This window comes from Cyrtonyx montezumae, unplaced genomic scaffold, assembly GCF_038088225.1.
Source record: "Cyrtonyx montezumae isolate F1298 unplaced genomic scaffold, pur_monq_1.0 scaffold_17, whole genome shotgun sequence".
Taxonomy (NCBI): Eukaryota; Metazoa; Chordata; class Aves; order Galliformes; family Odontophoridae; genus Cyrtonyx; species Cyrtonyx montezumae.
This window is the reverse complement of record NW_027071903.1, coordinates 36,152,039-36,176,114: the sequence shown is the minus strand read 5'-3', so window position 1 is coordinate 36,176,114 and position 24,076 is coordinate 36,152,039. Positions and strand designations below refer to the sequence as shown.

Below are 24,076 nucleotides of genomic sequence, written 5' to 3'. Positions count from 1 at the left end.
TCTTCACCATCTCAGGGCCTGCTGGAAGAGCAACCCAGCCAGGCATAAGCAATCCAAGAGGTTCCTATAGCACACTGCTATGAAATTCATTCTCTAACTGATAAAAGAGCCCAAAGAGGAGAGGTGCTAAGCTGGAGCTCACTCTCACCAATAAGAAAAGGCTGATGGGGAATGTGAAGCACAAGGGCACCTGTAGCTGCAGTGTCTGTGACATGCTGGTGCTCAAGATTTTTGGGGCAACAAGGAGGGGGCACAGAAAGTTCACTTCTCTGGACTTCAGGAGAGCAGACTTCAACCACTTCAGAGATTTACTTGTTAGAGTACTGCAGGATCAAGCCTTGGATAGAATAAGGGCCAAAGAAAGCACGCTGATATTCAACGACCATCTCCTGCAAACTCAAGAGCAATGCATACCAACAAAAGGCAAAAACACAAGGAGGCCTGCAAGTGTCCTGAACAAACTCAAACACAACAAGGAATTCTACAGAGGGCAGACACAAGGACAGCAAGCCTGGGAGGAATATGGAGGAATTGTCTGAGAAGCCAAGAATAGTGTTCGGAAAAGGTAAAGCCCTGATAGAATTAAATCTGGCCACAAATGTTAAGGGCAATAAAAAAAAGCTTCTGTAAGTAACAACGATGATAAAAAGGAAAACCAGGGAAAATTTGACCCCTTCCTAGAAGAAAAATTGAAGACTTGGTTACTTGGAATAAAGAGAGTGTTAAGTATTAAGGTAAGGAAAATATTAGGACCAAAATAAACGACAGTGTTTATTCTCCAGAAAAACATGTTTTGTTCTCTTGCAAATAATACCTATGTCTGTACTAGCTTCATATAGAATTGGACAGACTGAACAAAGTTTGACACAGAGCTAATCCGTGGGTATACTTTTTCTCCCAATGATGTCTTGTAAGCTAGAAGCTCACACCTAAGGTAAAAAACAAGAAGCATTTCTTCTTCCATCTCCTAAGGAGATTCCCTTCCAATATCCTCAGCACCACTGTCCAAATACGATCTTTATACCCTTCAGAAGAAAGCCATCTTGAGGTGATGAAAAAAGCTGGTATTAATTGAACAGATGCATGCAGTAAAGCCAAGGGTGGTTTGGAATGATTGCGCAATGCAAAACAGCTGAGCAACTTTTAGAAAAAATGGTAGTAACAGCTTCCATACCTGGCTTCACCAGTCTGTGATTCCATCTGGTTAACCCAAGACTTGTAAATATCCACTGGATCAGTTTTGATATTGAGTGATTTGTCATCAATTATTTCCTTCACAACTGGTGCCAGGATCTGCCTCAATGCATTCTGACCACGGGCACCACGGTTGAAACTTACAACCATTTTAATGACGGTAGGATTCCCAGTCACAATTTCATGGATTTGGTCTACTTTTGACCTAAAGGAAGAATTAATAGGAAGCGTGAGGTATGCATAAGTCATCATTAGGCATGCTTCCCAGCACCACCTTTGGGAAACGGATAATGGATTCGTAATCACATCTCGGTACAGCAGTAACATACGATGCTATAAAAGAGTAATACAAGAACATTTCTTGAGGAGGCAAGGAACTTTATGACCTCCCATTTGGGAAATCCAGCATGATTTGCCCACAGATACCTCTTTGGCAACGATTCTAGATCCAGTTGTACATTCTGTCTGAGAGTATAACTCAAAGATTCAATGGAAACATAAGGAATTTTACATAGGCAGAACTGTTTTCTTTCAGTATTTAAAATAGCAAGCAAGCAACAACAAAAGCCATTTGCAGCAAACAGCTATGGGAAATCCAGCAGCAGAGAATAAAGTTCCTACGTTTCCCTGAACTACTCCTCCAAGAAAAATAAAAGAAAAAAGTTAATAAATCTTTTAGACATTCTCTCTTTTGAGGGCACATACCAACTTCATACTTAAAAAGCGTTAAAAAATGCATCATCTCCTCCAACATTATGTGTATTTGGTCTTCACAGCAAGCTGTGCAGCTCTGTATCACGAAGAACAGAAGTTCATGAACACCAAGCTCCTAAGGGTCAATCAACTAAAATATGCCTACAGACAGCCAGAACCCTTAAGTCTGACAGTCAGTAAAAATACCAAACTATAAAGTATTCAACTTTCAGGCTCCTCATCAGTTTTTGAAAAGCCAGTGCCCTTCGTGTTAGCTCCATCTCTGTCCTGTAAAGCCCGAGTCTGCACCTTGTTACAAGTTCTTTTAACTAGTCAGGGAATTCAGATGGGACTGAATTTTAGGAAGCCGTTATATTAGGTCAAAAACAGTGCCTTGTTTACTCCTAATGAACAAACTTAATTCCTTCTTTCAAGATTACAGAAAAGAGTAACATGAAACAGGATAAGCAGAATGCAGGGGCTGTTAACATTATCTGCAAATTAGCAACTATCAAAACTGAGGCAACAACAAGGCTAGTGTCCTATGCTACAACATACTTGATCTCTTCCTGCAATGCTGTTTGGAAAAGCCGCAACAACAGATATTCCTCTCTTTGATTGGATGCATAGTTATACAGCGTGAAGATGACAGAGTCCATGAACTTTGTGGATTTGTTTTGAGGCATCTGAAAAATCAGCTTGGCCAAGTATGTTGGGTTAGTCTAAAACAAGAAGAAAAATTACTTAGTGCATGTGTCCACAAAGGCCAGCACCACAAAGAATGACAATGCCTCAACACCGCAGCGCATAAGTTAAGACTGTGCCAATATACGTAAGTAAGTGTCTATGACAAAAGGAGCACCCTAGGAGCAGTACGAGAAGCTGCATACCTGAAGTAAGTAGAAAAGATGCTGATAGGCTTCCAGCTTTTCCCTCTTCTCTTTGCTCAAAGCTTTCAAACCTCCCTTTTGCTTGTTCAGCATCATCATGTCAGAGAGCTGTTCCTTGTTCTTCTTCGTAAGCTTTTTGCTATGAGAAACAACATCCTGGAATGATCAGAGAGGGACAGATTCCACATTTAAATAACAGGCAATATTAGAAAAAGCTGCACCTGAGAGGCCGCTTTTTTGTATGTGGAGAAGTCAGAGACAAAGTATGTCTGGGGCTAACGAAGTTATAAGATTAGTTTCTGTTTTGCCCCCAGACTCCTGAGTTTGTTGAGAACCCCAGAAGGACTAATTGCTCTGAGCAGTGATTACTATCAGAGCTGGCAGCATCCTGAGGATGTTTGAAGATGCCCTTCTTTCTAAGCAGGGCTTAAAGCCCAAACCCCTGTTTTGTATTTTGCTGCCTGACTACTGCTACACACTGACAATGATGGCACTTTTTGCTGCCAGCATCAGTCTGAGTTGAAGCCTCCTTCAGAACTGAATTTTACTGCTACATTTCAGATTTTACACTGAGTCAAGCCTAGTGCCATGCTATTCAAGACCGAAGGAAGAATTGACTGCAACTTCAGCTTGAATAAAAGGCATTGCAGCAGCTTTTTGTGATTTGTCAGCAACATGACAGAGAGGCTTTCCATCAATCAAGAAACACCAAGTAGCATCAGCGTATTTCCTCCTCTGAAATCACCTCACTGTTACAGCATCCAAAATATGAGAAATTAAAATGCACAAAGTTCATGGCTAATTTAACCACAAGTGAACAACAAAACAGTTTGGAAAGCCTTCAAGCACACAATCTGTTGCTTTCACTCGGTCTGGAGCAGGTTCCTTTCCACTGTTTTGTTTTTACAATGCTTGAAGTCTTGTTTCCTCTTTTACAACCATCTTCATAGGGACACATACTAATAAATGGAACAGAGTAAGCACTTACTGGGAGGAAAATGTTTAAGTCTGGGGGAATATCCTCCACTGAATCTGAGCAACTGAGACCCAAGGCCAGGAGCTCCTCATGCTAACTGTCACTGGCATCAATTCATTCTGTTGGTCTCCCAACAGTACATTTCCTACCTGCAGAGTAATTTTGTTTTTCACTAGCAGTCCAATCTTGATGTCCATAAGATTGAGGTCATTTTCAAGCTGCTGATTAGATCGGATCAAGGTTACAACTTCCTCACGCAGCTTCATTAGCTCAAGCTCCTCCTGAAAATCTTGGTCACTCTGATCAAGCAAGTGGACAAATTTCCGAACCACAGCCATAGGTGGATTTTCAGCATTAACTAAAAAACAATTGACAAAACATCAGAGAACAGGAAACACAAATTAATGCATGTGTTATCTACACCTAGACAGCATGCCAAGCAGTAGCCAGTCCAGGATAAAATTAACACCAATGTGTCTGAATAACTTCTGACAATATTTGGAATTTGTTGAATGGAATAAATCGTGACAGAAGTCAATACCATAGAATGAGGTAAGTATCACCGTAGGGTAGTCCACATTGCTGAACTTACCTCAAAATCTGTGCTTCTATTTCTAAGCAGCATAAGCACTATCAGGAATCAAGTTTTCACAGAATGTCAGGGATTGGAAGGGACCTCGAAAGATCATCTCATCCAATCCCCCTGCTGGAGCAGGAACACCCAGATTAGGTCACACAGGAATGCATGCAGGAGGGTTTTGAATGATCCCATAACCTCTCAGGGCAGCACATTCAATGTTCTGTTATTCTCACTGTGATTAAGTTTTTTTTTCATATTTATGTAGAGCCTTCTATGTTCCAGCTTGCACTCATTACTCCTTGTCCTATCATTGGATGTGACTAAGAGCCTGACTCCATCCTCCTTACACTCACCTTTCACACATTAATGAACATTAATGAGGTCACCCCTCAGTCTCCTCCGAGATAAAAAACCACAGTTCCCTCAGCCTTTCCACATAAGATGTGGCTCTGCGCTGGACTCTCTGAAGCAGTTCCCTGTCCTTCTTGAACCTAGGGGCCCAGGACTGGATGCAGTATTCCAGATGCGGTCTCACCAGGGAGAAGTAGAGGAGAAGGAAAACCTCTCCTGACCTACTACCCACACCCCTTCTTATGCACCCCAGCATGCTATTGGCCTTCTTGGCCACAAGGCCACAGTGCTGGCTCACAGTCATCCTGCTGTCCACCAGGAACCCCAGATCCCTTTTCCCCATGTTGCTCTCCGGCAGGCCAGTCCTCAGCCTATACTGGTACCTGGGTTATTCTTGCCTAGATGTAAGACTCTACACGTGCCCTCATTCTATTTCATTCATTTTCTCCCCACCCAACTTTCCAGGCTGTCTAGGTCTCACTGGATGGCAGCACAGCCTTCTGGTGTGTCAGTCACTTCTTCTAGTTTTGTGTCATCAGCAAACTTGTTGACAGTGCACTCTAATCCCTCAGCCAGAGGGACTTTTTCCTTCTGTCAGAGCAACTACCAACCTACCTACTCATTGCATCTCTCAACCAACTTCATCTCAATTGATCTTCGTAACTATCTTGATGTTGCAGATCTCACTAAGAGCATTCACTTGCAAATAGAGATTCAAAGCATATTAGTTTTATTCTTTTGGCAATACTTACTGAGGGTTTTGTAGTCTTCCCGTGCTTTGTTTGCTCGGATAAAAGCTTGGATCTTTATAACGTCATTTATCTAGAATTGGAAAAAAAAACACCCAGCCACTTAAATTTGTTAAGGGAAGAGTAAAACAAACAAACAAACAAACAAAAGTCAGATACTGAATTAATTTAACAGCCTCTTACATGGTCTCTGAAATACTGCAGGCGATCTCTGTAACGTCTTCTGGCTTGATACATCCTGGTCATTGACTGAATCTATAGGAAAGAATACCCAAAACATTTACAGAAAGCTAACCAAAACAAAACCAACACATCAGAGAGCCTTTCCTACCTTCACTACTTGGTCCTTGTGTGCTCGTAGGTAATCCAAACGGATTTGATATGCCTTCCTTTGTTTATAGCCACGCCACTGGGACTGAAAACAGAAAGTGAGCACTTTACTTTTCAGATTAAAGTAATTACAATTCTAAGCTTCCACTTCCCCTCAGCTAAATAAAATGTAACAGAGACACGCTCATCTCACAAACTACATGAAGTAAGAGGTATGCAGTGAAGCACTAAGTAGCTCTTCCATCAACTGTCATTCTGAGACTTGAAATCACTCCCATGAAAAGCGTGGGCCTTCAGAAACACAGTGAGAGAACAAATGCTTAACTAAAAAACTAAATTCATAGAAATTCTTCTACATGGGAGACACATGGCAAATGCTGCTGCTGGAGAGAAGAGAGATGTAAAATTACAAGCCTTCAGGGTGCACTCTCTACTACTACAGATTTTTGGAACAGAAATTAGACAAGGGTTAGGACTTCAATTAATAGGAGAAGGTGCTATTTTCATGAGTGGGAGGATGTAGTTGTGGAGTTCTTTTTTTGCTACAGGCACAGCACACACTACCTAGGCAGGAATGAATATGGATACAGAGGACGAATAAAGTGGTAGCAGAGTGAAAAGCACTGTTATGCATACATGTCAGTTACAACTCTGGAGAAAGATTTTTCATTGCTCTCCTGTAAATTGCTCAACCTTATGCTGAATAATCACACCATACATTTAATGTTCTCAATTCTCCAAATCCCCAGTCAAATGAGAAGAGACTCCTACTCAGGAATGTTGAAAGCCACATTGCCTCTTTTCAGTTCATGAAGAATCACAGCAATAATATAATACAGTGATAAGTTTAACATAAAGATATATGACATACTTCATTCTCTCCTATTTCCAGAACACTTAAACAGATGATGAAACAATAGGTAAAGATTCCTCAAATGTTTTTTCTCTCTGCAGTTCTGCTTGAGGAGAGTTTATTGCTCATATATCACAAAAAGAAGTAAACTATATACAGAGATTCTCACGGAGAAGGAAATGCCTTTCAATACTTTGCAAAAGGAAGAGAAGATAATTGTGTGTGGCAACTGTTCAAGTTGAACAAAACCAGTCAATAAGGGTGCATATAGAGAGCAACCAACAAATACAAGTTTCAAAAAGAGTTAAGGTATTTCATACCTGGATGCAAGTGATTGCTGGAACTTGTTTTTTCAAAAAACTCATTCTGGAGTTGAACTCCTGACGAACAAGATAGCCTCGACAACAAGCCTGAAGCTTCACAATCAGGTTCTCATTGGCCAACCACAACTGCTCTCGGTTGTATGCTGCTGTGACTCCAGATATAGTGCTCTGGATTAGCATTATGGTAGGAAGAGCCAGAAAGAGAGAACAGAGATGCAAGAAACAGGATGTTATATAACAGCTACTGTACTGTGCTCAAGAGAAGCTTACAAGATGCCTTCCAGTAAACAGCAACACCACAGTTGTGTACACCTTTATCAACAGAACAAATTTTCTGCAACAGGACAAAGAAGTTTTGATGTGCAAAGACAGACAATGAACAGTGAAATAAACTACACAGCTTGTTAACATTATTATTGTGGTGAAATACTCTCTCTTGAAGGTCAATAAGGACTGAAATGAAATGGTGGCAACTTCAACTTAAGAGAAAAAAAGCATGTACTCTACCTGTATCTCTTCCCGTGACAGCTGTGTGTCATTCTGCACAAATTCGGTTGGTTCATCCCATCCTCCCTCTTTGGTTCTCAGGTTATGATAATAATGATAGCCTCCTCTCACCCAGTGTTTCACCCATTCACTTCCATTACCTCCTAAAAGCAGAAGGTGCAGTATGTCAAAAGCAGACTTGCTTCTGTCTTCCTCATATATAAATACTACAAAAAGGAAATGCATATACAGAGTACCCTTCCTCCAAGCAAAAGACGGAATGCCTGTGACTCCAATTAACTACTACAAGAACTACCTAAGCACAACACATTTGACAAGCAAAGAAGATTTTATGGTTAACTTTTTATTTCCCCCTATTATTATTTTTTTTAATTTTCTAAAAACTTGAGTTTGCAAGGCAGCTTCAATTTCCTATAACACAAGATTCTAAAAACAAGACATCTATAGCGCAAAGCTTTTCCCCTAGCCACAAGTCGCGCCGGGGGAAGACTTAGATTAGACCTGAGGGAACAATTTTTCTCTGAAAGAGTGGTCAGGCACTGGAATGGCCTGCCTAGGGGGGGTGGTTGAGGCACCATCCCTTGCGCTGTTCAAGAAGCGTTTAGATGAGGTGCTAAGGGATTTGATTTAGTAGTTCAGTGGGTAGGGATGGTGATAGGAGGATGGTTGGACTAGATGATCTTGTAGGTCCTTTCCAACCTTATAAACCTATGAACCTGAAATGGAAACCCCTCTGGTTTCCATTCTAAGCTCAATAATCTATAATTTATTGTGCTAACAGGTAGCTATTTGAGGTTTACCTGTTGCCATTTTTCTTCTCTTGACTTCTGCCAACTCTCGCTGGTACGTCTCTGCACATTCTGGAGTGACTCCATACAGCCCAACATCTGGTGAGCGCAAGGCACTGAGGGTACGGCCGGTATCTCCGTGATCTACTGCTTCGTTAATGGCCAGAATTCCTAACGAAACTTTGACAACACAAGGAGACAGGTGACCTGGGCAGTAAGGGGTTTAGTGACTCGCAACAAATGCAAGAGAAGAGAGCAAGCCAATGTGTGAGGGTACACAAATATTTCACTGTATTTATATCTATAAAATACTGATTAAAAAAAGACAACTTGCTGTACAGCAATCCTTTTAGTACAGTGTCCACCCGTATGGTACACTGCCTGACAGCACTTAATTTTTGCACTCTTAGACCTACTATGGTACTCATTTATCAACAGTATTTCTCTACAACAATGTTTTATTCATTCACTCAGCTGTACCCTGCCAACAGCTTTAGCTAAGGCAGCTTCGTCCGGCAGAGCCCTGTCAACAGTGCACAACTGTCTCAAAGAGCACCTTTCAAGTGACTAGCACCATTGCTATTGAAAACAGTAACTCAAACACAGAATAGTTTGTAAATAGGACACAGACGAGGAAGGAGCTAATCCAGGGCTACTCCAGAACTCTGTTGCAAATACAGTAGGAAACTGATCACAGGAATCCCACTGACACAGCGAACATCACATAGTCATTTTCAGCGCTAGGTGAGACTGAATAAATGTCTGCTCACATATGGATAGATAAAGGTACCTGAAGATGTTATTCAGGCTCAAGGAAACATACTTTAATCCTGCTTTTGCCCAAATGTTCTTTGGCATGGAATTCAAGTCATAATACCTGGCCGAAGTGCTTAGTCAGAGTAGGGAAACCAAGGAAAAATTGTACTGGTACTGCTAGGAACAAAAGAGTAAGGTGGACAGGTAAAGCTCTTCCCTAAGACTTCTCATTCCATCCCCATCCTGGTTTCTGCTGGGACAGAGCTGGCTTCCTTCATGGTGCCTGGTATGATGCTACATTTTGGCTTTCAGAGAAAAACAACACTGGTACCTCTCCAATGTTTAAGTTGTTGCTGAGCAGTACTGTACAAAGCCAAGGACATTCCAACTTCTCATACTGTTCAGCCACTGAGGGCCTAGGGAGGCATAAGGAGCTGGCAGGGGACAGAACTGGGACAGCTGACCTCAGCTGGCCAGAGAAATATTCCACACCACGTGACATCACGTAAGGAAACCATAAAATGGAGGCAAGTTGGCAGGGGAAAGGGTGGTGGCTCAAGGACTAGTGGGCATGGGTCAGCAGGTGATGAGCAACTGCATTACGTAGCACTTGTTTTGTTATATAGATAGATAGATAAACATACATATAAAGTAAATATAAAATAAATATATATATACATTTATGTAAGTAGTTATTATACATAGATTATAATCACTTTTTCTTTCATCTTCTCCTTACTCCCAGTAAATAGTTTTAATCTCAATCCGTGATTTCTGCTACGTGAGCAGGTAGCAAGCGAACACTGCATGGTGCTGTGCTGACAGGTTACACCACACCACCACCACACTCCCTTCTGCCTGTTTTGTTTTTCTTTTTCCCCAGGACAGTTGAGAGGAATTTAGTGAGCAAGTACTGTCATTGAAAGCAACTGAACCAGGCCTCAGAGATGGACAAAAACTCATTCAGTCCATTATGGGAAAACTCCGTTAAACTCCTCATTTTTCACCCTTCTATAACTTCTACAAAGCACAAAGACAAACAAGGCATAAACACAAAAGTAGGTCTATAGCTGAGCCAAGAACAAGGATGAGAAGTATCAACTCTGCTAGAAACTCTGCATATCTGATATACAAACAGGTTCAGTAAGAACTCAAGTCAGTCCAGGTCTACACCTAAAATTGGGCTAATTACAGGGCTTAATCAAGCTATCAGGAGGCTTGCCTATCCAAGCAATTCCAGATTCTTCGGTCAATCTATTTCAGAAGTACAACTGCACCACCCTCACAGAAATCCCAGGCTCACATTAAACAAATCCATTACAAGTACAGCTGCCTATTCAAAGCAAAATCAGTCTGCGCATCTCTTGGTAACTGTAAGTATCAGTGTAATATCAAAATCAGCATACCAGAGACGAAGAATCAGACTCAAGAAAAACATGAGATTACTAGGAAGAAAGAAAAGATGTTGAATATAACATTCACATTAGAAATTCAGAGTAAATGTGAATAGAGTAATATCACATCTGAAAAAATCAGATGGATTTCCTAGAGAGGAAAAGGACCTGGGGGTGTTGGTTGATGCTCGGCTCAACATGAGCCGGCAGTGTGCCCAGGTGGCCAAGAAGGCCAACAGCATCCTGGCCTGTATTAGAAATAGTGTAGCCAGCAGGAGCAGGGAGGTGATCATCCCCCTGTACTCAGCTCTGGTACAGCCGCACCTTGAGTACTGTGTTCAGTTTTGGGCCCCTCACCACAAGAAGGACATTGAGGCCCTGGAGCGTGTTCAGAGAAGGGTAACAAAACTGGGGAGGGGTCTGGAGCACAAGTCTTATGAGGAGCGGCTGAGGGAGCTGGGATTGTTTAGTCTGGAGAAGAGGAGGCTCAGAGGAGACCTTATTGCACTCTACCACTTCCTGAAGGGGGGTTGTGGTGAGGAGGGGATGGGCCTCTTCTCCCTGATAATGACAGGACGAGAGGGAATGGTCAGAAGTTGCGCCGGGGAAGATTTAGATTAGACCTGAGGAAACATTTTTTTTCTGAAAGAGTGGTCAGGCACTGGAATGGCCTGCCTAGGGAGGTGGTTGAGGCACCATCCCTAGCGCTGTTCAAGAAGCGTTTAGATGAGGTGCTAAAGGATTTGATTTAGTAGTTGGGTAGGGATAGTGATAGGAGGATGGTTGGACTAGATGATCTTGTAGGTCCTTTCCAACCTTATGAACCTATGAACCTATAAAATGTATAAAAACAAGTGCTCTGAATCACACAGGAATCAGCAAAGCAAACTTCACACATAGGAACAGACAAAACAACAACAAACAAGAAGTTAGGCAAAGAGTAGTAATTACTTCAGTTTCTGGAAGCATAAGGATATCATACAAATATTAGGATGCAGTAATGGGTGGATTAGTCCACGTACCAACTGCACTAAACAAGTAAAAACGGCTATCATTGTTATGTATTTTGGTCTATACTTAATGAAGTCATTGAGAAATATTTCATAGAATTAAGACAACAGTACAACAGAAACAAAAGCTAACGTACATCAGAACTGCACACATTAACATCCTCACACTTGACTAGCCAAACACAGTTACAATTATCTGCAAATGTCAACCAATTTGACAGAGACTCAGTAGTTGTTCCTGTCCAGGATGTAACACAGCCAAAGCAAACCTCAAAAATTGTCATATCCCTCCAAAAATATAGGAAAAAAATGAAATTTCAAGATTGTGACATTCATTGCTTAAAGAAAAAAATTCTACACCCACCTGAAGAGAACATTTACATTTCTCGCTCACATTCTTCCATTTGGCGACAAATATTTGGTTGAAAATGGCAAAGGATCACAGTATCTACCACAATACTTACATCTCTGTGACTCCTCTGTGTCCTTGTTAGCCCTCTGAATCCCATCCTGAATTTCATCGAGCCAAAGCACAGCTGTTTCATCCTGTGTGTCCTGAAGAGAACATGATGAGGAAAGTATCCACAGCATGAGGAAAAGAGTATCGCTGGTTGTGCAAAATAAAACAACCTGTTCTGAGCAATTGCAGTGTCACAAGATACAAGAAGCATTTTGCTATCTTTCTAATCAGTTTCAGCACAAGGCCATAATGTGCATTTGTGACTGGCAGAAGCAACTACAGCATTATCAGACCAGAACTCTTCAGGAAAATGAACTCCCACCAAGAAATTTCATCAATGGTATCTCTCTAATAAAGAAACATCAAGACAACCCAACAACAAGGAATCTGTGCAGGTTAGCCCTAAAGCTGTATTTGCAAAGAGGATGTGCCTTTACAAGGAACACAAAAATCACAGAAGAATTTAAGATTGAAAGGGACCTCTGAGCTCATCTGGTACAGTCCCCTTGCTCAAGCAGGGACAGCCAGAGCAGGTTATCCAGGATGGACCATATCTACATGGCTTTTGACCAACTCCAAGAAGGAAACTCCAGTACCTCTCAGGGCAACCTGTGCTACTGCTCAGTTTCTGCACTGTAAAGTGCTTCCTGATGTTTAAATGGAACCTCTTCAGCCACAGTTTGTACTCAATGACTCTCGTCCCCACTGTATCCTCACTTCAGGTATTTATATACACTAAAGAGATACCCTTCAAGCCTTCCCATCTCTGCACTGAAGAGTCTTATCACCCTCAGCTTTCCTCTCTGGAGATGCACTCCAGTCCTGAGGGCATCTCCGGGGCTCTGTGTTGCCCTATATCATTGTACATTCATGCCTCCTGTAATGGGGGTCAGGGCAGAACTGGACACAGAGCAGAAGTTTCACCTCTCCACTGAAGCCTTCTAGGCAGCAAGGGCACACTGCTGTTTCACATTCAATTTGGTGTCTACCAGCACTTCTAGGCCCTTTTCTGAAAAGCTTTTTTCCACCTAGGTTGAAGCAAGTGTGGACTAACTATAGTCTTTCCATAGTACAAGGCTACAAAGTGTTCTTAAGGGAAACTTAATAAAAAGTGGCAACGTACATACATGAGCAGCAACTCAAAACTGATAGGTAACTAATGCTACAACAGGCTGCTCTTGTCCCTCTCCACTTGTATATACAACAGTAAAAGCATGTTTCAAGTCTTCATAGTATTGATTACGTGTTATCTTATATTTTGGCTAGGATTTGAAGAAACCTAATTAAATAATGCAGGAATTTTATAAGAGACAAGTGTTTATCAAGCCGCAAAATATACATAATGAACAATGATCCAGCAGCTGCCAAGCACAGCTCCTCCCCACCCACCACCACTTCCTGAGGTAACTATGGAAAGAAATCTTAAGAAGCAATTGCCATCCTTCTAACAACTGCTGTATAAACAGAACACAGGAAATATTTACCTCTGACATGGATTAATAATCATACTGCACAAAAGAGCCACTATATTCCAGCGTTTGAGTTCTAGAGCAAGACTGAAAATTAACATTTCCTTACATACTCTCCACATTACTCACTGTTTTGGTTTGAAACTTACATGCCTATATTACACTTTGTTCAAGAGACTAACACATCGCTTTAACAGACAAATTTTATCTGAATGCCCAAGCAATCCTGTGACTGCCTCTATCATTTAGGAATTCCTGACTGGGGAAGGGTGGAAGACTTAAAGAAACAAACTTCTGGACTGTCATCACTACCTGCAGTCATCAATCCAAGGACTATCAAAACCATCTGATGCTTTCCCATGTGTTTACTGTCACTGGCTTTCCAGAAGGTACACATGGTGTAACACATAACAGGATTGAACGCTTCTCTCACTGCTCATCACATGAGAAATATGCATCACGCACCAGCTCCCGTATCTAACATAAACAACTGAAGAATGTCTTGCACGAACTATAATCCCTCAGTCCCAAGATACAGCAGTCAGCAGCTAGCAAGCAATAGTTGACTCAGGATAGTAACTGTTCTGCCCACAATGTTAGTCTGAATTACTGCCATGCTGTTGGGAGGAGCCCTAAATTGAACATATGCCTAAATAAGGTAACTTCACACCAACTGAATTTACCAATCCAGGCTGGCAGAAGCTTACACGCACACTCAGAATTCATTATTTCATTCTGACTCAGGAGGAGGAAATGCTTCACCACCAGATGGGTTCCTGGGGAACATTAACCCTCATGGAGCCACTGTGGAAGCTGCTTAATGATTTACATCACCCATGCATACAGTTTTCAGCTACTGCCATCATGAAGGTTTTTACTTAGTCAAAAAACAAAGCAAGCAAACAAAAAAAACACCAATATTGAACATAGTATCATCTTTGTGTGTTAAAATCTGTGTTGGAATTACAGCAATGAGCTCCACAACAGAAAAAATATTAAAAACAAAAACAAAAAAAAACACTCTCAGGCCACTGAAAGGAAGCATATCTGCTACTTACTCCCTCGTATTTCCAAAGATAGCATCCCATTCATCGATTAGAAAAAAAAATCAGTAGTACGTACACCACTCACACAGTGTTTCATCTTCTTTCCTAAATCTCTAAGATGAGATTGTTCTTCCTTTTTCCACTTTCACCTGTACATGTAAGTCAGTTACTTAAAGTGGCAACTCCACGTAAGTAGGTATGTTGGCTATCAAGACAGATGTAAGTAGGTATGTTGGCTATCCACGTAAGTTGGCTATCAAGACAGACAGCAATCACTCAAAAAATACCTAGCATCTCCAGTATCACCTTGTGAGTGGCAGTCATAGATGCACATTTTGCCAGTAATGTGTATTTTATTTTTCATTTTCCCCTCCCCATCAACAACTTCATCACCTAGGAAGTTTTTTGGATTTCTGAAACTTTATTTTCATTATATGTAACTATGCCTACGGATATATTTAACAAAGGATACTAAAAATGTGAGACTGAAGGAGACTAGCATTTGGAAATTCAGAGCTATTAGAATAAACACTGTCTCCTTGCAAAAACAAATGAAACTTAACACGTCTCCTAATATCTCTAAAAAGAAAGTACACACGCCATTCTGGACCTAAGATTAGCAGCAGCAATCCACCTCAAGCAGTCAATATGAACTTATGAACTTATATCTTTAAGCCCATCTCTGTAGTTCACAAAGATTCACATTTTGTCTACTTACCTCTTTTCCCTAATACAGAAATATCCAAGCAGACTGGGTATGACCAGATGACAGCACACAGAGTGTTTATCTCTTCATTTCCAGCTTTGTTTCCCAGCTTTTAAGATGAGGAATGCCCACAGTACATAGACAAGAAGGCTTTTTCAGAGGTGCTTTTAAATACACCCACCTGTGCTTTCTCTCTCTTAGCCCGAAGTAGTGTGTCCTGATAATGCTGAGCTACCTTTGGGGTTACACCCTCCAGTTTTGCTGCAGGAATCTGTAAAGCCTGCATAGTTTTTTTGGTGTCTCCTTCATCCAGTGCCTCGTTGATAAGCCCAATTGCCAAAATCCCTAGAGAGAAAGGGATAGAAGAAATACAAAGATCGAATCCTTCACCATAACCATAACTGTGCTTTGGAGGAAAAGTGCTATTAGCGCTAAACCAAATACCAGCTCTGTCCTCAGTACAGAGAAGAGAGAATGAGTGGAGACCTCATGGTGGTCTACGGCTTTCTGATGAGGGGGAGCAGAGGGGCAGCCACTGATCTCTCTCAATGACAGAACCCAAGGGAACAGCCTAGAGATGTGATGGGGAGGTTTGAGTTGGATTTCTCTACAGAGAGGGTGGTCAGACACTGGAACAGCCACCCAGGGCAGTGGTCATGGCAATAACCTTGCCAGAGTTCAAGAAGCATCTGGACAATGCTCTCAGACATATGGTCTGATTTTTAGATGGTCCTGTGTGAAGCCAGGAATTGGACACAATGATCCTTGTGGGTCTTTTCCAACTTGGAACATTCTGTGATTCTATGAAACTTGTTTTCTACATCAAGACACAGAGATACACTTGAGGAACATTGTGAAGACACACAAAAAGCACTCTTTTTATGTATTACTGAAAGTTAGAGCTGGTAGTAGACCAAGACTACCATTAGAATTCTTCCTGTTCTGTACTCTATTTCTTAAATGCACACAGTTTCACCTTTTTCTGTGGAACTGTGCCATTGGATTATTTGTTTTCTTAACTGTGGCTTTCAAGGATGTAGCAAAACATTCTTATGTCATTCTGAATTGTCCTTATTCTTCCACATCAGCTGACATCTTCTGTAAATTATCTGTTCAGTAAACATCAGCTCTACGTAAATTTTACATATCCATATATCTACTTCTGTTCTCATACACATGCAATCAAACTGGCTTCCAAGATATACTTCTATTTATCTATCAAGATAAGACAGATTGCAGGCAGAACTCCACAGTTTTGACACAGAAACTCGTACACTAAGATAGGAAGCAACAACTGGGTACTGTCCAACTTACGCTTTGTTTCTCTATTTTCTGACAGAAAACTTGAAATTAAAAATTTAAAACATGCCCAAGTAGTAGCAATGAGAGTTGCATAGCACACTTAATACAATCCACTTAAAATATCAGTCCATTTTTCCCTCCTCCCTCATTCAATAGCGTTAGGGTTTTTTTTAATGTTCTCACTGTCCTCTATTCAACAACTACATGAAATTTGTTTAATTTGAACTGTTATGCAGCTCCTTTACAGAATCACAGATCCACAAAATCGTAGGGGTTGGAAGTGAATCAGGGATTTGATTTAGTAGTTGGGTAGGGATAGTGATAGGAGGATGGTTGGACTAGATGATCTTGTAGGTCCTTTCCAACCTTATGAACTTATGAACCTATGAACTCTGGAGACTGCGGGATCCAAATTCTCCTGGTAAAAGCAAGCTCGCTAAAGTAGGTTGCAAAGGAAAGCATCCAGGTGCGTTTTGAATATCTTTTCACGTTGATGTCTAGGTCATAACAGCATGTCTTCTCTCATGTCTTATCTTAGCCCTTAGAATGCCCTTTTCTTTTTTTTTTTTTTATCCTTAAACTGACATCTTTCCATCACCTAGGCAGACTATGGTACAGACTGCTTGCTTCCTCCTACAGTGTGTACATGCGAAGTATGTACACCCTTATATATACTTCTCTCCCTCCCTACAGGTGCAGGGGAAGACTAGGAAAAGAAAAAACCTTTCTTACTAAAACACATAAAACATACAAATTATGACTGACACTACTTGATCTCAAGAAGAATCAATACATGATAACTTTTGATCTAGGAAAAGGGCACAGAAGATAAGCAGTACCTGTCCTTGATTAGTTAGCTATAATAAGCAGAAAAAGACTACTCTGTGAAACATCACTATGTTGATCATCATCAGAAAGCATTTTTCAATCTGAAATCACTCATCAAACAGTGGAAGAATACACCTTGGTATGGCTTAAGGACTCCTCAGACACAAGAAAAGAAGTATCCATGCACAAAGGCACACATGAAACACTAGCAGGTGAAAGAATTAAGAAGTTTCCTATGAAACAGCTTAAGTCACTGTAAGATTTTCTGCATTTTATGTTTGCTGGTTTAGGTTTTTTGTCCTCTCTATTGTTTTGCAGGGTATGGGAGTGTTATAAGACACAGGGTGCTGGACTACATGAACTTCCAGACTACTGTGATCTCTCACAAATAAGAGACTGCAAAATTAGAGTTTTGGTGCACGCATGCACATTATGTGCATTTGTGTGGCTTCAAATCATCTAATCACGTGACCCAAACAGGAAACCCATGTCTATTTGGAGATCCAGGAAGCAAGTTAATCAAGATTTCAGGCTCTGACATTAAAATTTAACCCTCTCTAGATCACAGCCTTTTCAGGTGAACTCAGCTACACAACCAGCAGTAAAAAAGGGCAGCTATCTCAGTGTATATGAATCCACCACCACTCTGCACTGGTGTGCACCTAGTTTTAACACACTTTATGATGTAGGATCAGTCTAGTACTAACCAAGCAAAACTTACTTTCATGTTCTTCATGCACAACTAAGTTCACACGATCTACACATGACTGGATATCATTCCATGTGATAAATTCATTTTCTTCTTCTACACGCATTTGAACTTTCAGCTTCATCAGATCATCAATATATCTGTCAAAGAACAAAAATCAAAACCAACAAGTATCATGTTATGAAAAACTGGCCAGGGAACACACAAGACAGCAATGAGAACTAAACTCAAAATGGAAGATGTGAACACAAGAGTTGAAAATGAAACAAATATGAAGAGGGAATAGGAAAATGACTAAAGTTGTGAGCAAGATGGTTGGCTCCAGTGTGAAACAATCAAAAGCACTAAAACACCAAATGAGAGTTCCAGGCAAAAAACTTGGTGGATGAGCTGGCCGACTGTAAACTGACAACCTACTAGTACTAGAACGTAGCTTTACTGTGAAACCTCAATAAAGGTCCAAGAGACAGTACATAAATCAGATCAGTAAGAAATGGTAAATGCAAACATAAGACACAAGAGCCAAGAGAGAGAATTAAAGTGCAGTAAGTAGTGAAAGAACCTGAAGCATAAGGGAAAAAATCCACCCAAACTATCACGAATATAAGCAATATCAAAGACAGACATGAATCTTCGTAACACTCACCTCTGAGAGTTCTCATCCTCAATGTTTGCCAGTCCTGTGACAGGATTGCTCAGTTGTTTCCACACAGTACTCACATCCCCTGAATCTAATGCCCTATTAATCAGGGCCACAGAAGAGAGCATCTCTACAGCAACAGATAATTCTGGATGGGTGAGGTTACCCTGCACACAAAGAGGAACACAGATCAATTATTCTTGCTTGTCACAAAATATTGCTAGAACACCAAGAGATAAAAATAGAATCTCACAGTGCCAAGTAACTCAAGACTTAAAGATTAAGCATGACATCAGAACAGACTGAGCATCAATGCAGTTCTATGAACACTCAAGACAGGCACATTTAATGAAACAGACAAGGTAGATCTAGTGATCCATATAAATTTACAGAAGTAAGAGAGAATATACTACTTACGTCATGGCTTTGTTGCTGCAAGGTGGCCAGCTCCTTCTGATAAAGATCTGCAGCAAATGCATAAACCTCTGGTAACTGGGCCTCCGTATTCATCATTTCTGCCACAGTCTTCTCAGCATCACCAGTTCTAATTGCAGCATTAATTCTGGCCACTGCTGCAAGCCCTGGAAGTTCAAAGAGGCAGCATGAAAATGAGGAAGGCAGATAGCTGAGTCCCCAGAAATGTGAGCACGTTTACTGTACTTAATAATTAAATCCCTAGCAAAAACCAAACAAACAAAATACTTCCCTTAAGAGGCAGGAAATGAGAGAAGCTTGACAATCAGTATTTCCCCAGCTAGTCTTCCTTACCATAAACAACCAGACTATGTAACACCTTCTTTAAAATAAGACTCATTTTTAAACTGGTTTACCTTTTTGTCTGATTATCAGAGGACTGCAACAACAATAAGAAGCCCCAACATTTCCAGGGTTTCTCATAGGTAATTCATAGAAGTTTTTCCTTCCTGTATTTATTACTGGTCAAGGCAGTACCAGGCACTCAACAGTGGATGCACTTTGGCTAATGTTAAAATAGCGCAATTAGGTAAAAAAGCATCAACCTCTGCGGGGAACCAGTAAGGTATTTTGAAGGTAGCCTCCTGGTTACCAGACTTACCACAATCTCCCTCCTGTAATTTAAACCATCTGTAACCTTATCCCTATTAGCTTCCTTTCTACATGTTACAAACTGAACTACTGAAATTGCTATTGTACAGCCAGAATCAAACACTGAAAGCTTCTGGAACTTTCTCCAGTGCATGGTATCAGAAGCAACTGATTAAAAAAATTCAGCCACTGTGATCCACGTTTTATTTGATACCTGATACTTAGAAACTTAGCCATAAAAGGAGAAAGCTAAAAATTCTATAGCTCAAACCAAGATTTATGTCAGTAGTCAACAGGTAAACTGGTTTTAACACCTCATGGAGTAATCCACATTTCCATCACAGATCCACAGAGCAAAATCTAATACAAACTGTCTAGAAAAAGCATTGTTTAAAGTGGAAACAAGTTCTATGTTGCTTAGCGTTTCAACTGATTTGTTGTTATCTCAAGCAGTATTTTATAGAGCTGGATAAGAAACACTAGAGCCAGTTGTCATGATTATTTTTAACGTTTCTAGTGGCCTCAAACTACTTCAAGAACATCTATAATGGTCTGAGATAGACCTGCTGTAACCTCATGTAAACAAAAATATCATGCTTTCTCATCCTTCTGATCACATCCCAGTCACTTTGTTGCTGTCATTTTTGCCACTCCTTACTTTGCTGATATTGCTGTGCTGTCCTGTTAGCAGCATCTACTCCCAGCTGTAAATCCTCTTTCTGCAGAAGACCTGTAATGCCAGCCTAAGAAAAATAAAAATAAAAATAAAAATAAAAATAAAAATAAAAATCAGGGAGAGTGAAACCACGTCAGCTCACTCACTGCAAATAGCTCAGTAAAAGGAACAAACAAACAAAAAGAAGCAGCCTCTCATTAAAGCACTTTAATGCCACGTAACTCTGCAAATAAAGAATGCCACACACATGCAGGAAACAGATTACTCAACAGATTCTCAGTTCCAGTGCTAAAGGTCTGTGTGTGTACAACCTGATCCCCATTAGAAGTGCAGTCCCACGAGAACTGTGTTTATTAAATGCAAGATTCCACTTCTGAAACTAAGACAAAGGGGAAAACTTTCCAGGAAAAGGACTCCCTATATAAACTGTGTACTGCAGGAAAATTTTTATTTGTGTAGTTTGTCATGAAATAACATGTTAACTAATGTCACTTTGACCAATGAAAGAGCTCTCTGAATATCAAAAAAAAAGCAATGTGCATTTATGGCTTATATATAGTACTTCTTGGACTATACAATACAACGTGAATACAAACAGAAAATGAGACTAACCATGGTGCAGAAGGGTACTAGGTCTACAGGTCAAAACCCTTCATATAGTTTATGCAGTAAGGATGAGTATTTTTTTCAGAAGTGCTGAAAAAATACATCTATTAAAATAAGATCTTTCAATTACTTTCTGAAAATGTGTGTAATCTGACTTCATAGTTTCAAAAGCAGCTGAATCTTCTTTTTGTGGTGACTACAACGCTTGGTAAAAACATTCCCAGTCCCGTTTCATTCCTTGCAACATCTGTGCACAACTATGGAGAGTTTATGCCATACCAAAGCCCACATTTTTCCTATCTTATTTGCAGCTCTCAAGAAACATTGTGAAGTTCTGTCTTCAGAGGTAACAGATCTTCTGAATAGCAGAAGCTGCTCAGCATAGCCCTCAGTAGGGTCTAAGACACATACGTATCCACCACAGTGCTCAAGATCTAGTTTGCTGTAACTGCACAACTAAGCTGCTCACATTTTTCTTAGATCTGAAGGCACACAATACCTTACTTCTCTTCTTGGGTGTAGCTTTAAAAAAAAAACAATTCATTAAGAAAATACAGAAGAAATAACCACCTTTATAGCACCCTTTTTTCCCCCATTAATGTGTATGACATGGTAATAACTAAGACAGTATAGCTTTTTAAATCTACTACATGCATTTTATAAGTAGCATACATAAGCAACCTGCATCTAAAATCCACTGAAGATCTGACTTGAAATGAAAAACTAACATCAGCCTTGATTATGGACAGGATTATCCACAGTGAAAATAGATAGTGCTCATCTAACAGATACTTACAAAACACAAATATCCACATTGTCTGAGCACAGAAAATAGTAAAAGACGAATTCTGCATCCATATTATACAGTTCTATTCGTACTCGTTCTATTCGTAAAATTAAGTATTTTAATTACATATACCTACCTATATGAATAAGCATTACACTGGCATTTCTTATGCAGAGATTAAAAATAAACTATGTTTAATGTATGCTTATATCTATTAAGTTTTTCCAAAGTGACATTAAACTATTCTGCAGGTATACTGCAATCAATTAGTATGCAAAGGACAATGCTACAGTGAAAGGGAAATAAATAAAAACTGAAATCAGCAATCACAGTGATCCAGGCTTTTGCATACCTCCTGCTTCTGCTGTCTATCACTCAAAAACTGCTTGAAATACCAGTCACAATTTTCTCGCAGCAATCCTCGGAGTCCCAGGGCTGGTGTTGCCAAAGCTTCATAAAGTGCTAATGCATCTCCTTGTTCCAAAGCTAGGTCAATCTTTGATATGGCTGCACACGCTAGTGACAGTAAAGCAGAATTTTTAGAGAAACATTAAATGAACAAGTTCCATAACTTACTGCTCAGAAAGAAATACTCTTAGATCTGATAGGCGTCAAATCAGGCATGCAATCTGAATGGAAGACTTCCAAAGCCAATTGCAAAGTAGTACTTCAATGAGAAGATGAAGGATGGACATAACATGTGTTACCCAATGGGACAGGAGGGTGGCTCCAGCCACAACTGACAATCCATCCTCTTGAAGAAGGGCAGCAGAAGTCAAAATAAATACAGCTTACAACTACATATGTATCAGTAACAAGTCCAAACAAACAAAAAACACAACAGAAAAGCTGCCTTCCATTTATGTTAGCACTCTAGAAGCTTTCTGCTTGATAAAGAAAGTAAGGAGGAGGACAGGTATCATTTTTAACTATGCTTTTAATCAGAACTATTATTTTAACATGAAACCTACTGTTCACTTTATTGATGTTCCCCTGAATCTCAGCTTGAGTCAGAAGTTCTTCATATACATCTCTCTCTCTCTCTGAATTTTCTGAGGAAATCTGAAGACAAAATAAATCTTAACAGTCTCCTCTGTCTTCACAAAGACACTCTGTCATCCAGTCATGTAAAGTCAGTGAGCATAACCATCTGTACAGAGCTGTGAGAGAGGGAGTTCACCCACCTGCGACCTATCCATGCAAAAAGTCCTAGAAGTACACAAACTCTCCAATAGGACAGTATAGAAACACCTTATTCCAGTTTACAGGCTCTGTATGAACACACAGTAGAGCTCCAGAACGCGGAAAGCAGATGACATGGGTAGATTATTTGTCATACAGTGTTCTAAAATTACCCCAAATCTTTCCAAGGGTCAGTTGATTATTCTCACTGTTTCACTGTTATAAAAATATATCAATATTGTCCGAAAATACACAGAAGCAATGATATCCTAAACAATGACATGAATGCTGCATGTACATATGTAACCTATAAGTCAGACAGCTGAACAGAGTAATGCAAATGTAGTTGCCTGCCTTCCACAGTAGGAAAATGGATTGCTGGGGCCAACATCAGAATATCAGCAGGAATAAATCCAACTAAAACTAGACATACAGGAACCGTAACATACATTCCACATTCCTCTACAGTTTAAAACTACAACATAAACCAGCTATTTGTTTAAATTGCAATTTTAAAATGTATTTACCCTGTTTTTAGCATTCTCCATCTTGTCTTTTTTTGCTCTGTAGAGAGTGTCTTGGTAAGTGGACTCCAAGTGATCATCAAGATTTATTAGCATAGCATTAGGGTTCTTCATTGCCGCAAGAGTCTCAGCTGGAACTTGGTGGTCAATTGCCTCATTAATGGCAATGACAGCAGCATGTACTGAAAAAGAAGTCACAGCCTGTTAGTCACTCACAAACATAACAGCCCTGTTAAATATTGAACTTGCTTGAAAAGTGAAAAATTATCTGGAAGTTAACTGGAAAGCAAAGACAGAAGGGTTCTGTGCTCCTGACAAAAAATGGTGGCCTACTTTTCGGTAGTATATTCCAACTAACCAAATCAATGGGGTGGGTGCTATTCAACAACCTTCCATCTTCCAAAAGGTCTGTATTTTCTTACAGCAAGAGGCATTAAAACTGACACTTAATATACGGTATGTTGAGCTGAATAATCACACTGAAACGAAACTCACGTGCTGCTTCATCCACAGAGAGTTCATTTGCTAGAATTCCTCCAATCTTACTGAAGGCAGGCATCTGAATACCATACTTCTCCAATTCAAGCCTCATATTACTGATTTCTTCCTCTGAAACATTTATTTAAAAAGTGTTACACAGTCTAAAATACATTAGGAACCAGCTCCACAACATCAACTGATG

At 40.2% G+C, this 24,076-nt stretch overlaps 1 protein-coding gene across 1 annotated transcript in view; it reads right to left on the bottom strand.

The window, feature by feature from the left end:
- Positions 1-24,076, bottom strand: part of IQGAP1 (IQ motif containing GTPase activating protein 1) — a 47,427-nt gene that overhangs the window by 14,950 nt on the left and 8,401 nt on the right. The window contains exons 7-26 of the mRNA XM_065734188.1: positions 23,890-24,003; positions 23,398-23,576; positions 22,660-22,750; positions 22,041-22,204; positions 20,278-20,362; positions 18,972-19,135; positions 18,561-18,721; positions 17,927-18,054; positions 15,257-15,420; positions 11,859-11,949; positions 8,247-8,414; positions 7,447-7,589; positions 6,937-7,107; positions 5,765-5,848; positions 5,617-5,688; positions 5,437-5,506; positions 3,903-4,111; positions 2,778-2,933; positions 2,446-2,609; positions 1,175-1,399 (exon numbers count right to left, since the gene is read on the bottom strand). Of these exons, the coding sequence (XP_065590260.1) occupies positions 1,175-1,399; positions 2,446-2,609; positions 2,778-2,933; positions 3,903-4,111; positions 5,437-5,506; positions 5,617-5,688; positions 5,765-5,848; positions 6,937-7,107; positions 7,447-7,589; positions 8,247-8,414; positions 11,859-11,949; positions 15,257-15,420; positions 17,927-18,054; positions 18,561-18,721; positions 18,972-19,135; positions 20,278-20,362; positions 22,041-22,204; positions 22,660-22,750; positions 23,398-23,576; positions 23,890-24,003 (2,803 nt within the window). The remainder of the gene's footprint in view (positions 1-1,174; positions 1,400-2,445; positions 2,610-2,777; positions 2,934-3,902; positions 4,112-5,436; positions 5,507-5,616; positions 5,689-5,764; positions 5,849-6,936; positions 7,108-7,446; positions 7,590-8,246; positions 8,415-11,858; positions 11,950-15,256; positions 15,421-17,926; positions 18,055-18,560; positions 18,722-18,971; positions 19,136-20,277; positions 20,363-22,040; positions 22,205-22,659; positions 22,751-23,397; positions 23,577-23,889; positions 24,004-24,076) is intronic.